Source organism: Thunnus thynnus, chromosome 12 (assembly GCF_963924715.1).
Source record: "Thunnus thynnus chromosome 12, fThuThy2.1, whole genome shotgun sequence".
NCBI lineage: Eukaryota > Metazoa > Chordata > Actinopteri > Scombriformes > Scombridae > Thunnus > Thunnus thynnus.
Genome location: NC_089528.1, coordinates 3,785,512 through 3,799,969, shown reverse-complemented (window position 1 = coordinate 3,799,969; position 14,458 = coordinate 3,785,512). Strand labels below are relative to the sequence as shown.

The 14,458-nt window shown below is 38.4% G+C and overlaps 1 protein-coding gene across 1 annotated transcript in view; it reads right to left on the bottom strand.

Annotated features, from left to right (window-relative positions):
• Nucleotides 1-11,416, bottom strand: part of LOC137193612 (phospholipid phosphatase-related protein type 4-like) — a 42,185-nt gene extending 30,769 nt beyond the window's left edge. The window contains exon 1 of the mRNA XM_067604845.1: nt 10,827-11,416. Within this exon, the coding sequence (XP_067460946.1) occupies nt 10,827-10,910 (84 nt within the window). The 5' untranslated portion in view covers nt 10,911-11,416. The remainder of the gene's footprint in view (nt 1-10,826) is intronic.
• Nucleotides 11,417-14,458: the final 3,042 nt, after the last annotated feature.

Genomic DNA, 14,458 nt, shown 5'->3' with positions numbered 1-14,458 from the left:
ATCTCAACAACCTTGTGTGACAACCTTGAGGCAATAATGCAAAGTTTTTAATTTTCTACTTTAAATGCAGAGTAGTAATGTCACCTCCACACTTAAAAAGCATTCTATCTGAACTTTCATACAGTACAGCCGAACAGATTAGTCAATTAATTGGTCAACAGAAAATGAATCAGCAACATTTTGATAACAGATTCATTGTTTTGAATCAATTATCAAGCAAAAATAAATGCCACACATTTTCTGGTTCCAGCAGTACAAATGTGAGGAATCGCTGCTTTTCTCAATTTTGTATCATTTTAAATGGAATATTTTGAGTTTTGAACTGTTGGTAAGACAAAACAAGCAATAAGAGGATGTCACATCAGACTCCACTTATAGAATGAACTATTGAAAATTTAAAAACATGGTTAACTGGTAACATTGAAAGAAGAATAAATGCTTGATTGTTACCAAACTCTTCTCTAGACCCCTGCACAAATGCATTATGACAATCCTGAGTAGTATGTCATGTTGACTTTATTTCTATGTAGCCTATGAGCAATTACAAATTGAAAAATGATGGATATTGTCTAAATGTGGCTGTTTCTGGAGTTGGAGGCGGCAGCCTGCCTTGCTTCCCTGCTGTTCAAATTATCAACTACATGATCTGCCTTTTTGCTTGAGGCGCCCACATTTCCGACTGCAAGAGTTACGTAAAGACCTGTCAGTGACTGTGAAATGCTCTGTTTCCACAGCCTGCAAGCCAAATCACCCACCATGGTTGTTGCAAGTTTTTCATGATCACTAGAATTACACATTTACCAGTTCTTCCCTTTTGACAGCATCACAACATCAAATATCTAAATGTTAGTATGCAGTATGCAAACATGTGAATTTGGCTAAGTAATTTTATGACAAGACCATGCTAGAAGTTCTGTAAGGCTGTACATGGGCACAAGAGTGATTTAAGCTAAATTCTAACATCAGCATGTTAACATGCTTGCAATGACGATGCTAACATCCGGATGTTGAGCAGGTATAATGTGTTCAAAATCTTAGTTTAGCCTGTTAGCATGCTAACACTTGCTAGTTTGCACTAAGCACAAAGTACAGCTGAGGCCGATAGGAATGTTGATAGTTTTGCAAGTATATCATAAACCAAATTAAAATTTTGACCTGATGATAGTGCTGGAAGAGAAGTCATATGATAACCAAAGCAATAACAATTGATACTGTAGGATACATGAATTTCTATAGTAAATTTCATGGAAATCCATTGGATAGTTGTAAAGATATTTCACTAAAATAAAACAAATGAGAGAAGGTTGTGGGTCATTAAGAGTTGTCATCTGGGAACCATGTCTGTACATGATGTTTCAGTCTATCCAATTGCTGCCAAGATATTTACTGTTGGCACTACAGGAAAAGTCAGGGAATTACCAAAATCACTAGGATTCATCATCTTGGGACCATAAAGGTCTACAAAATTGTATGCCACTCTATCTAGTAAATGTTGAGATATTTCACTGGGTAAGAGAAAGGTTTGTCCTGCCAGAGGAGAAAAATAAGATCACCTAAGTCATTAGCATTCAACCTCAGAGCAACGTGGATATCTGTACCAAATTATGTGGCAATTAATCCTATAGTTGATATTTCAGATATTTCACTGAAACCCAAAAATGTCAATCTCATTGTGGCACTAGAGGAAAAATCAGAGGATTACCAAATAAACTAGGTTTCATCCTCTGGGGACCATGAATGTCTGTGCAAAACTTGATGGCAAAAAGTGATCCATAGAGCTATGTGCGTGGCTAAAAAAATGCAGCTTGGACAGGATTCATAAATGTTTCTACTGTGTTTTTATTTCAGGTGAGAGATGAAACAAATCATTTAAGTGTAGGAGGGTTTAAAAAACAGTTTCATGCTTATCAGTCAATAGTACCTGTATTGAAGCCTGCTTCCTGCCCTGAGGAGCTGCTCATCCACCTACAAGAATTTCAATACTCTGGCTTTGAAAACTCTGGGAGAACTCTTCATACTTGTAATTTCTTCATGGAAATAGACAGAGTTTTCAAATCTGTATCAACACATCACATTATCATCATGTGAAACCTTGAGATGCCAATAATCCATGCTGGTCATACTGGTCAGTGGCCCGTTAATACAACACAGTTTGGACACTACAGTCTTTAGCTTGTGGGTAGGAAACATTAATGTTTCTCAGCAATGCAAAAGGTGTGTGGCAGAGTGACAGAATCGCTATGGGTGGTGCTAATTAAAATAATCAGCTGTGGATGGTTGTCCATGTATCAGCTATGTGTTAAATACAGTACATATGAAACTTTATAACACCTGAATGTAATTTAATTTCAGATCAGTAAAGTTTTCAATTCACCACAGCCATGATGAGATCCAACAGCCTCAAGACAGATCAAATTGCATTTCTTTTACTTAGGTACACAAGTCCTAACAAAACATGCATGGTAACTATTATAGTGACATGTTAAATGAAATTAAAGGCCACTATTAAAGCTACATTCATTAGTTATTTGGCCACTTGAGAGTAGCAGAACAAGCTGAAAAGACAACATTGACATATAAAGTATGATGCAGTGCACAAATGTTCTGTAATGTCATAGATCCCTAATTAGCTTTGACTAATTAGCACTTCAGCTCTGTATTTCACAGCTTCAGTAATTTCATGCTAAATGGATGTGTGCACCTACAAGCCGACAGAAAAGCATTGATGAATACCGCAGACTTCTTGGTGTTATCAAGGTCATTGACTGGACACATAACTCCAGCACACACAATGAACAGGCTCACTAATATGAGCTAGAAATACTGAATCATTTTCCTTGCCTTTTGATGTCAAATGAATAAGAAGATAATACTGTATCCAAACTAATTAAGTGATTAAGCATCAGCTTGTGAGCACTTCACAAAAAATAACAGACCTAAATATCAGATGAGATAGAAGCCTGAATGTCTTCAAATATTTGGTCCTCAAGCTGAACTGTAGCTTCTGGCATTAGGGCTCCCCTCATAGAAAACTGAAATTGCTGTGGCCAGCTCAGCTGGGATATACAGTATATTACATACTGGTTAATCAACTTGACCCAAAAATATGTTTTTTATATTCCTACAATTGAATGTTTGAGCTTCACTGTACAGAAAGATGTATGATAAGTTTGACAGTTTTAACATTCATCGGCTGAAAGTGGAAAGTTTCTCTGTGCTCATTGAAAATCCAGTATTAAGGGGCGGGTCTATGAGCATGATTTGTGACATCGCAACTGGTTTGGAAGCCAATCCTGGTCCAATATTCAACTTCCACAAGTGTGATGTGGAAACCTGAGGCCTCCAGCGCACAAACACTGAGAATGAACTTTACAGTGAAGTAGGAGACATTTTGTGTCCAACAGTTAAACTTCAGAAATAAAATATCTTTGCATATTTATAGATTCTGGGATTTTTAATGAGGAAGAAGGAGTAGATGTAATTTTAAGAATATTAACAAGATTAATTTAACTTTTTTTGAAGAACCATATCAGACACAAATTATTATACAAAGTAGAGTATTTTATACACAGCTTAAAACATGTCTGGAGGGGCTCTTTCCAGAACACAGACACAATCTAAATAAACAATTTAAATGATCCATATCATCATTTTCATGTTATATATTTATGTAAAAAGGTGAATATTGATATATTGTTCCAGTTAAAAGCTCAATAAACGAGCAAAATCTACAAAAACAATCATGATGTTATAATTCTGTCACAGATAGGTAGTTGTTGATTTATTATCCTAACTGACAGTTCTCATATAGGCCTAATTTTGCAACAGCAAAACAACAAACTGAACCTATTTACGGCCTCAATATGCTTCAAACAAATGCTCGAAGGCAGAAGTGTTTTTTCCACTTCAAAATAGCCACACTCGCAGGCAGATGAAAGTTCTTGTCTTTGAGAACTTTCCAAAATCACTCCTAAGAAGGGTCTCATTCCCTCTCATTTCCAGCTTAGCTGAAAGAGCTTAGTGTATTCTCAGCATGTTTATAGCTTTTGTTGCATTTTTTCTTCCAAACTCAAGCTACTGTAGGTTAGCATCTATCTATGACTTTTCAAATAAAAAGGTAGACATTTGTTTGTCAGTTTGATTTGGCTTTTATTGTCAGTGCAATATTCAGAACATCAGGAAGGCAACACTCACAGCAACAATGTAGCGCTCCCACCATTGGCAAGATATGTTGTTAGCCGTGTGTGCAGCATAGTTATCAGCCTATTGCACTGATTCCAATAGCTGCCCCAAAACTAGAGGCACGTCTGCTACAGCTGCATGACATCACACTGCACACAGGTGTATATACAGGCATTAATGCTACATCATATCCTCGTAGCATCAGTGGTTTGAATCCAGTTAATGCCTGATGTAGTAAATGACATCATCTATTCGTTTAATCCCGTGGGGTGTACTATATCACACATATGTGATGAAGTGAATGCATCGTGATGATAATTTCAAAGACATATCAACCATTCGGCGACGAAAGCCTTAGTGGCCACTGTGCACACAGAGGAAACCAGGCTGCAGCAGGGATGTTTTTCTTCTCTTAACGTCTCCAGCCCTGAACACACAGATATAAAAATACACCCCATTCAGAGGGCCATGTTGCCTAGCAGCCAGTTAGTGGGTAGGATGGTGTGACAGTGTGTGAGATAGAAAATGTAGGAGACACAGAGCAGCTCTGTCAGGAAAAAGAAAGGAGGAATGAGCAATAATTCTATTAGATTCAGAATGTTTCTCCAATGGCGGCAAGAACGGTTCAGCCCTGTCACCAAAAACTAATAAATACTGATGTGCAGTTGTGTTTTCTCACCACACTTCACAATGTTGTTGATTCTGGAAAAAGAGGCCAAGGTGAAACTATCTTTAATCATCCTCTTTAACATGGCACAATGTCAGGAAGAGCATGAAATCAGCAAAAACTACATGCCAACAGGCTTACCCCATAACTAGTAAGTCATCCTTAATTCAGTGTGTCAAACACTTCCTATAGCTTGGTCAATAAACACTCCATCACCCATCAGCACATAACATTCACAACAATGTGAAGATATACTGCGACCCAATATATTGTGATATAAAAACATAACAATGTATCACAGAGGAGAAAAATATCAAGTAAATATCAACTGGCTTGAAAACTGGGTACATAAGTGGTATGGAGAGGGAGCACTGAGGAGTGGAGTGGCTCTTTTCTAAGCTGGACTGTCAGTGTTCTCTCTATACTCCATCCCACTGAGCGAGTGTGTTCAAATTCAGCTCACTTTGACTGCTGTAGTGGTGCTGCCTGTGTCTTATGACAACACAGGCAATGGACAAGATTTTTGACTGACAGTGTGAACACTGGTTGTGACAACAATCAGTGAGACTGTGTGTGACAGTTTAGACAGTCTAATTTTCAAACTTATCAGAAAGTTAAGTTTAATCTTTTTCCCTGCAAGAACCTCTTTTCTGCTGCCACACCACAAATTTTTGAAATTATTACCACACTGCTGAAATATTACCGAGTGGGAACTTTTGTTTAAATATATAAAGTGACTAGGGATGGGATCCAATAACCAATTCCATTTTGGATCCAGTTCAAAGTGGGTAAAATACCTGGATTTATTTAAGTCCAGCTGAAATTAAATAGCATTTTTTGTCTACTACAGCAATATATCTGCTCTGTAAATCACTTGTCCTGAGTTCTTCTTTGAGAAAGAATCAGAATCCAAAAGGGAGAAATTTATAATTTAAATTCTCAATATTCTTTATAACGTGGATACATTATCTCAATACAGCAAATCAAATCTAGCATAAAGCAGTAACATGTTGTTCTATCATAGGCAGGGCAGAGAGACACTGAGCCTGATAGCATCCTGCTAACACATAAGTCACAGACTCTGAACAATTCACATTAGCTTCCTGCTAAAGTCTCCTTATCTAATTTACAAACATATAAAATTGACTTGACTTAATGACAAACATGAGAACACATCTTGTCCTGCACCATAGCTTCTTGAACAAGCCACCAAACAAACATTTACCACTACCGTCAGTTAGCAGCTAGATAGCTAATTAGCGGCTCAGCTGCAGCACATTAAACAGCATGTAAACATACCTGCAAATGTTGCTTCGGACACGTTAGATGATGGTGTCGTTCTTACTCTTCAATACCATTGATAATAACACTCTGTCTGCCCATTACATGTAACTACAGCAGTTTGTTTACTTTGTCCCTTGTTCTGCACTGTGTAAGACCAGCAGTCTTACAGCATGCCAGCTACTGTCAATCAAACAAGACACTGACACACACCCCCAGCAAGCTAAAAGAGACAAAAAGGAGCATTTCTGATATCTCTCAAATACCCTTTTTCTTCATTCAAGTAAGTAAAGAATGTGAAATGTGATTTCAGTTGGCCAACAAATCCCTCGTCAAATCTGTCATTCACAGTCTCTTTTTAGTTAGTCTCTTTTGCCTTCCTTTAACACTGCAGGCGTCTGCAACGAAAACAAAAACTATGACAGAAACAAACCCATGCTAACTCAGAGACACAGTTGAATGGTGGACCTAAACATTCCAAAATGTACACTTCAACAAAGTCAACGAAACATCTGCAAATATTTGTGCATAGATACTCATGGTGAAGGGGAGGACAACAAGTCCCTTGCTTAAAAATGTATCTTCTGTCCATCGTGCTAGAGTAAGAACTTGTGGCATTTTTGATAAATTGAGAACAAGTGCTCTGCTTGAGCCTACTGCCAGTATCAGTACAATGTTAAGTGCACCATGTGTGGTCCAGTAATAGTCTACCTGGAGATATAGTTCTTTGAATGTCAATCTTCTATACTTCTTAAATATTTTATATAGTTATATCTTTTGTTACTTGAAACTGTTGAAATTTGAAGTAAAGTAAAACGTGAACACAGTGATGTCATCATTGTTATCTTGGCTTGAGCTTGCAGAAAGTCTGAACTACTTGGGGGCGTGAACTTTGAAAGATGTGAGTGTTGGACGATATGATTATATACAATACACCATTAGACGATATAAAATTTGTCAACCCTTTCATACCAAGGTAGGGTTCCCTTTTTATATCTCTGGTTAGGCCATTGTGAGCAGCGTTGCAATTCAGTGTGCAATATTGGATTTGCCAGATTTTTGTATCAATAACATTATCAATCTACAGTAGATCTGTCAGATATATAATTCATTGGATTCAGACATTCTCATCTGCGTATTTTTTATACTGTTTAACTGCTTTTCAATTGAGTTTCCACTAAATTATCAATATCGATTACACATTCCATGATAGAAGGTTTTCTTCACACACCCCACCCCCTTCCTGAAGGGTATAATAAAAGACAGTGTTGGGTTGCATTGTGGGAAGTTAAAGATCCAGTGGTTTATGAGCTTAACCTATATTAGGGACTTAAAGTCAGGATACAACATCTCAATCTCTACTGCTTTGATTTTGAATCCTCCAACTTAATGAAAGTGCAATACTAGATCTATGGAGTACTCTCTTAACTCAACTATCAAACAAGTTATCAAGAAACTATAGTCACTGTGAAACACATGAATGCCTAAACTGAATAATTTCATTAATCTAGGTTGCCTGGTAACTAGCTTATTTGTCTGTATTTGTCATAGTTATGACCTGCAACTAGACTTTTCATTTCACTCAGTATGTCATAGCAAGACTCTGCCTCCAAATTCCCCAAATGCCACCTGATGATGCAAGCAGACACCGAGCAGGAGCAAGCAAGACTTTTGATCATTCTTTTTACCATTTAAAGCTGTAAAACAGCAAAATGGAAATCAAACTCTGAAACCTCTGAGATCTATTGATTCTTGGTTGGCAAGGCTGGGTTACCTTGCGAGACAGCTGGACTCATGAGATCACCACATCACAAGATCACACAAGAATCCATCTGGTAAGGCTTCAAGTTATGTGTTTGTGTCCAAACCACCAATGGTACGGACCAATTGGTGTCCTATGAGGATTCTTGTGTGATCTTGTGAATCCAGCTGCCTCGCAAGGTAAGACAGTGAAAGACGGTGATAGACAGATGGTTTATCCAATCACCTAAGTATTTTTTGAAAGTGCCTGCCCTTTTCCAAACAGTTTCCAAGGATGACTTCTCAGTTCTGTGCAACAAACCATCTGGCCAACAGGTTAAGGGCTGGGCAATATGGCCAAAAAAATGAAACTCATTCAAGCTTGAAGTCAGCTCTCAGTTTTAATCAGTTTTTTCCATGCACACTGCAGGATCAAAATGTCATACTTTTTAGGACATTAGGGCTGTCCCAAATATGTATATGTGTGTATACTCACACACACACACACACACACACACACACACACACACACACACACACACACACACATATATATATATATATATATATATAGATTTTAACATTTAAATATCACGGCAATGACCAAAGCTTTGGGTACAGCCCTATAGGACATCATATGAAAGACAGTTGATCAAGAATAATAAAAGCCCTACACTACCTGCAAGGTTGTTAACATTATGCATGAAATACAGGTTATCACACACAGCTATGTGACTGTCAGTACCAGAGGCTTCAACTAGAGCACGAGCATCCAGTTTAATAATCAGTTTCAGCACAGACAAAGCAGTGCTTCAACTCTCATAACCAGAGATGATATGATACCTCGTCAACAAATGCATACCATAGCACAGTTCAGCGTTCAGAGCCATCTTCAGGCTCCCTCTCATAGATGCAATCGTTAAATTAACTAAGATAGCCAGATGTAACTAATCACGTTACAGTTTATGGGACTGTTGTGACTCAACATAGCTAATGTAGCAGCTATCATCTAAGTTACTTTTTGAATAAAAGCAAACATTTTTGTGCATGTTGTAATAACTAAATTTTCACGATTTTGACATTTTACACATCATGCACAAACAACAATTTGAATTAATTCAATATATCGCCCAGGCCTAACTGTAGTATAAGCATGCAGTCTCTGATAAGTACATAGATATTAGGCTGGCACTTTCTTTAACAAGGAAAATCCTGCACAGTCACATCTAGTTTAACAAGTATTTCTTTATCCAAACTAGCCTTGAGTCCATTGTGGGGGTGACCTGGGGTCCTGAGACCACGGCTACCTGTCAGTAAGTTTGCAGTGATATAGAATGCATTGATATTGTGTTCATATTGCGATATGATACTGTCACAGTACTGGAAATTCAGGTTACATTAAAAAAAGATGACCCTATTGGGCCACTACAAGGTCTACTACCACTACTACTACCACTACTACTACTATAATTGTTATTAATAATAGTAATAATGATTTTAAACGTTTAAAGAGATGTATGCATTACCAAGTCTACAATAAGGTTGTTTCAGAGTCTGGGGGCGTGCAAACTAAACGCACCATCACTGTAGGGTTTAGTCCTGGAGCGAGGAACAATTAATGTGAGAGAGTCAGTGGAACACAATGATCTGTCAGGGGCAGGCTATAAATGTGGCCATTAATTTCTTAATACAGATGATTAAATGGATATTGTGTCTAAACTGAGTTAGTGTGGCATGAAATTAAAGTATTTGTCCATATTTGGCCAGTTGTTGTCATTCACAGCCATCTATAAAGACTGAGACGCTCTTTACTATTTGTCTTTTGAGTGTTGTGAGTCAATGATAAGGCACTTGAGATAACCGCTTGTATTGAATAAGCAGTGAAAAATCTTTGCGTCCTGCCCCACAAAATTTCTGTATGCACAAGGAATCATAATATCCTGTGGAGACTGCAGTGTCACTGACTGCAAAAACAACAGGGTAAACAGGGACGAGGTGAATACAGATTCTCAGTATGCTATCAACCTGCATGGGATTCTTGATACCTGGATTACAGCCTGTCTGGCTCATTGCTGTTATCGTTGTTGTTGTTGTGGTGGTGGTATCTCAAAGGACGCTTTCGGTATATTAAAATATCCAGAATGATAACTCAAAATCTATGTTATATCATTAGCTTTCCCCAGTGTGTGGTTGCTTTCTTCCCTAGACTGCAGACCATTAAGAGTTTACAGCTCTATTTCCCTGAAATAGCTGCCAAATGTCCGGCCATCATCTGTCAGCAACCACCCCTCTGTGCTGTCCTCACTTCAAAAACCAGACACCCCAACAAACATAGGCTGTACACTAGGGCTGAACAATTTTATCGAAATCGCAATATGGAATACTGCAATTTTCAAATCGCAGAAGGTGCAATATTTGTAAAAGGCAAAATGTGTGTCAAAATATCATTTTAAATTAAATATTGTGTTGCTGCAGAGATGTCCTGGCCTACACATCATATTCTACAGACTTAAGAAAACATCTTTTTTTTTGGTACAGATCCTCCCAAAATCACACCGTAATCATTTGAATGTTTTTCAATGAAAATGAGAGTAATGATGTAAAAATGATCATTCCTTCTAGTATTGCAAATCATATCGTAATTGCAATATCAGTCAAAATAATCGTTAAATCGTTCAGCCCTGCTGTAGACGTCAGATGTTAAATGTCAGGACTGAGGACTGTAATGTCATTATTTTTTGGACTGTCAGTCAATGAACCAGTCTGTCAGTTACTAATCAGCTGACCAGTCATTCGTTCAGTCAGTCAGTCAGTCAACCAACCAGTCAGCTCAATTTGACATACACATATTTGCACCTCTGCAAAAATGCAAATAATGCCGCTTGGTGTAGATAGACAGACAGATAGATAGACAGATAGACAGATAGATAGATAGATAGATAGATAGGTATTTCACCTCTACAAAATAGAAACACGGCAACAGAGTAACGCTGTCCTTGGTCTCCTTCCCGCCTTTCAGCCGCTCCTTGGCACGAGACATCACGAGCGGCCGGTGGTCTCTCCCGTTACCGGGAGACAGGGAGCTGTACTTGATTCCCGTCGTAATTTTGGCGAAATTCCGACCCACTTCGGTTCCCCCCACCCCCCCGAACCCCTTAACGTTGGACCTCCATCTCCCGGCGATGAGAGCTGGACGTGTCGATGCCTGTTAATGTGATTTGTCCGTGGTCGCCTCTAAAATGCGGGTTTCTGGGCTCCAGGGCAGGACTGGCACGGTCTCCTCCAAAACTGCTCGCCCCGTTTGTGTGTGACATTAAACCTACAGCGACAGTTCATCTTGTATATGTATGCGGTGTTCAGAGGAGAGTCCGGGTGTCAGTGATGCTCCTCCAGCTCTGCAGCTGCAGGTGACCGCCGGTACGGTAAGTAAGCCGCAATAACCGAACACATTTCCTATGAAGATTTTCAAAATAAACCAATTATTACGCTTCAGCATTTTCGATTCCTGTTCAATTAATCACGCACTGCACTTTCAAATGACATCTGGGCAAAGTTTATGTTATAACTATTATTTACAGATGTGTTTTGCTTTTATTGTGACGGTAGAATTATAGTCTACAATACAAAACTGACAATAACAACATCCGGTCTTTTTGAGGCTAATTTACGCTAACTTGACGCACATCAGCAGGTGTCCGGCAGTGGGGGGGAATTAAGATGAGATATCTTTTAAGGAGGTGTCATTCTGCACCTACAGCCTCTAGCCAGGCTGATAAACTAGTTTCAGGTTTATATGGTGACTTATGAACTGTTTTCATTGAGAATTACTTTAAGTAAATAGTTCTTAATGTGAATTTTTGACTAAACAGCGAGGTCTGTGGAAAGAATTTCAGTCTTTCAAATTTCCAAAATTCAAACCATATTCCATTCAGCTCAATTGGTTTTGGGTTTACTTAAGAAACTGAAATCACTGTATGGATCCACTAGGGCTATGTTAGAAAATATTTGTGTCCTGATACTTTGTATGCCATCAAGTAGGCTATACTCTATCTGCAACCAAATACACCAGTGGCTCCCAACCTCATCACAGCTTATAATCTTAGAGTGGACTAGGGCTAGGTTATCAAACTTTTTTGGCAGGCTACTGATTGAAATGTGTTCATACCACATTTGGTCAGATTAGTTAACCTCCTCACTTATTCTTTAATCAGATATTTACTCAGTTAAACTATTTTTAGTAAAAAGAAGTTCACAGTAACTCTTCCAGCAATATGCATCTGAATCAGGTGCTTCTCAGGTCAAGGACAGCAAGCTTCAGATGAGAAAAGACTGGAGCACACTGATTGATATGCAGCCTTTAATAGTGCAAACAGACCAATGTTTCAACACCACCGTGTCATCGTGAGAATCAAAAAAAACTCTTTTAGACCATTTTATTTAAGCAAAGTTCTTGTACAGCTGCTTATGTTGTGAACATTTATCATGAACTTGGTCTTCTTTTGCTCAACTAAGAAAAAAAAGAATTCCTCAAAGAAAGGTTTAAAAGAAGTATTGTTGTATTACTGAAACTCAGGCGTCAGCATCATATCACCACCAGTATGCAATAGTTGAAAGCAGTTCAAATATGGCGTGATTTTTCCTTTCTCTGATCATTTCATTTGGATGATTTTAAGTATCCAGTATTTCACAAGAAGAGCAAAGCAAAAAGTAGAGAAAGGTCCCTGTAATCATCCAGTTTTAACGTAAGGCTTAGCGATGAAGAAGTTATCAGACACTGACTTTGATTCAGAACAAGCCATAATGTTAACTGCCAGTAGTTTCAGTAGTTAATTTTATTAGTGAGCTCACAAACTAGGTAGCTAGCTAACGGCTAATATTAGATAATCTCTAAGCCAACTTGCTTTTAAATTTGCTAATTTCAGATTTTAAACATGGCAGTGCATGAATATCATTTATGTGGGTAGTGTAAAAGTTAGTTAACGTTGTTTGTGTGGCTCATACAGTTATAGCAAAGTCAATTTAAACCATTGACTGTATATAAATATGGATGACGTGTCTCCACTTCCTGTTGCTTTGCAAAAGTGAAGCCACAATATCTCCTTTCCAGGAGCTTCCATCTTGCTTGTGTGACAACATTCGGAGCCAGACTCTGCGCATCAGAGTCGGACGCCCCCCTCAGCCATCCCACCGCCTAACGGAGGTTTGAGAGCAGCCGTCACAGCTGTCAATCATGATGTCACACTCCCTTTTTATACCGTCAAATAACTAATTAAAAACAAACTTATCTGAAAAATGAGCACTTGGACAAACATCAGCATGATAAAAAACTACCTAAGATGACAGACACCATCTTTGGGAAAAATTTATGAATGAACATCCATTACATTCAAGCCCTTGCCAAACAAGTTCACACAACACTGATTAAACCTATCACTGCCTTCTTTTTCTCTCTTGTTCTCTTGTAGGTAAGGTGGACTATCACTTTAACACCGATCTTTTTGACCCACTATTTGGGGTCTGTATTTCACCTATTGAGTGATTCCTCTTCTGTATGTGCGACCTTCGAAGGAAAACCAAAATGGATCGGTGGGCGTGACGTCATAAGTGTGCTAAAAACCTATTTTCCGCACGGGTAGCACGCGTGAGTGTGTGTGAACACCCCCTTCCAGCACAAGAGAGCCTCACTCTTGATAATATGTGGGACACACAGCCCTCAGGACACGCAGGCACAGAGCACTGAGCCATGTTGTGGCCTCAGGACACAGCCTGCAATATGCTGTCAGTGTTTTGATAGATACTTCCATACAAGTGATCAGGCCTATCAGTATTCCTTGCCTGTACAGTTGTGTGCAAGAAGAGGAATAGAGTGAAGCCAGTGTGTTACAGTATGGAAGAAGGATGAGTATTGCTAAAGTGACTGCCAAACATATTTTGACTTAATACAATATTATAAAAAAAAAAGCCAGTAGAGTGATCTAATTGCATCATTGGTAATTCACAAAAAACTTGAGCCAAAAGAAAGAAATCCTAAAGACAATAGGGGAAATTGGGAATAAAAATAGGGAAATTAGAAAGTTACACTAAAGATGTTTTAACATGTGACAGCAGGAAAATCAGGTGTAAACAATAAAATGAATGATGGCTGAATTCCATTTAGCTGCTTCAGTTTCATGGTCCTCGTATTGTGCATGCTGGCTCACTGTCACACTGTCATGACTTACTGGTACACATGAATAGAACAGAGCCATTGTTAATGTTATTAGTGACACCTGTGCTGTTCTTGCTACAACAAATCAAAATGTCTGCTGTGAAAAAGACATAATCTCAAAAATGGGAGAATAAAATATATAGCAGTCAGCAAAATGATCAGAAGCAGGTTTATGACAAAGTAAGTTTTTACATACAAGGAATCTGCGCTGGTGTTGGGGTGCATAACGGTCAAAATATATAAAGTAAGAGAAAGTACAAGTACCACAAAAGCACAGTAAAAATAAGTAAAATGTATAGAATATACTTAAGTGAAAAGAGCTGTACAGTGTTTAAAATGAGGATGAATGGAATGTAAAAAATATTGACTGAGAAATGTGC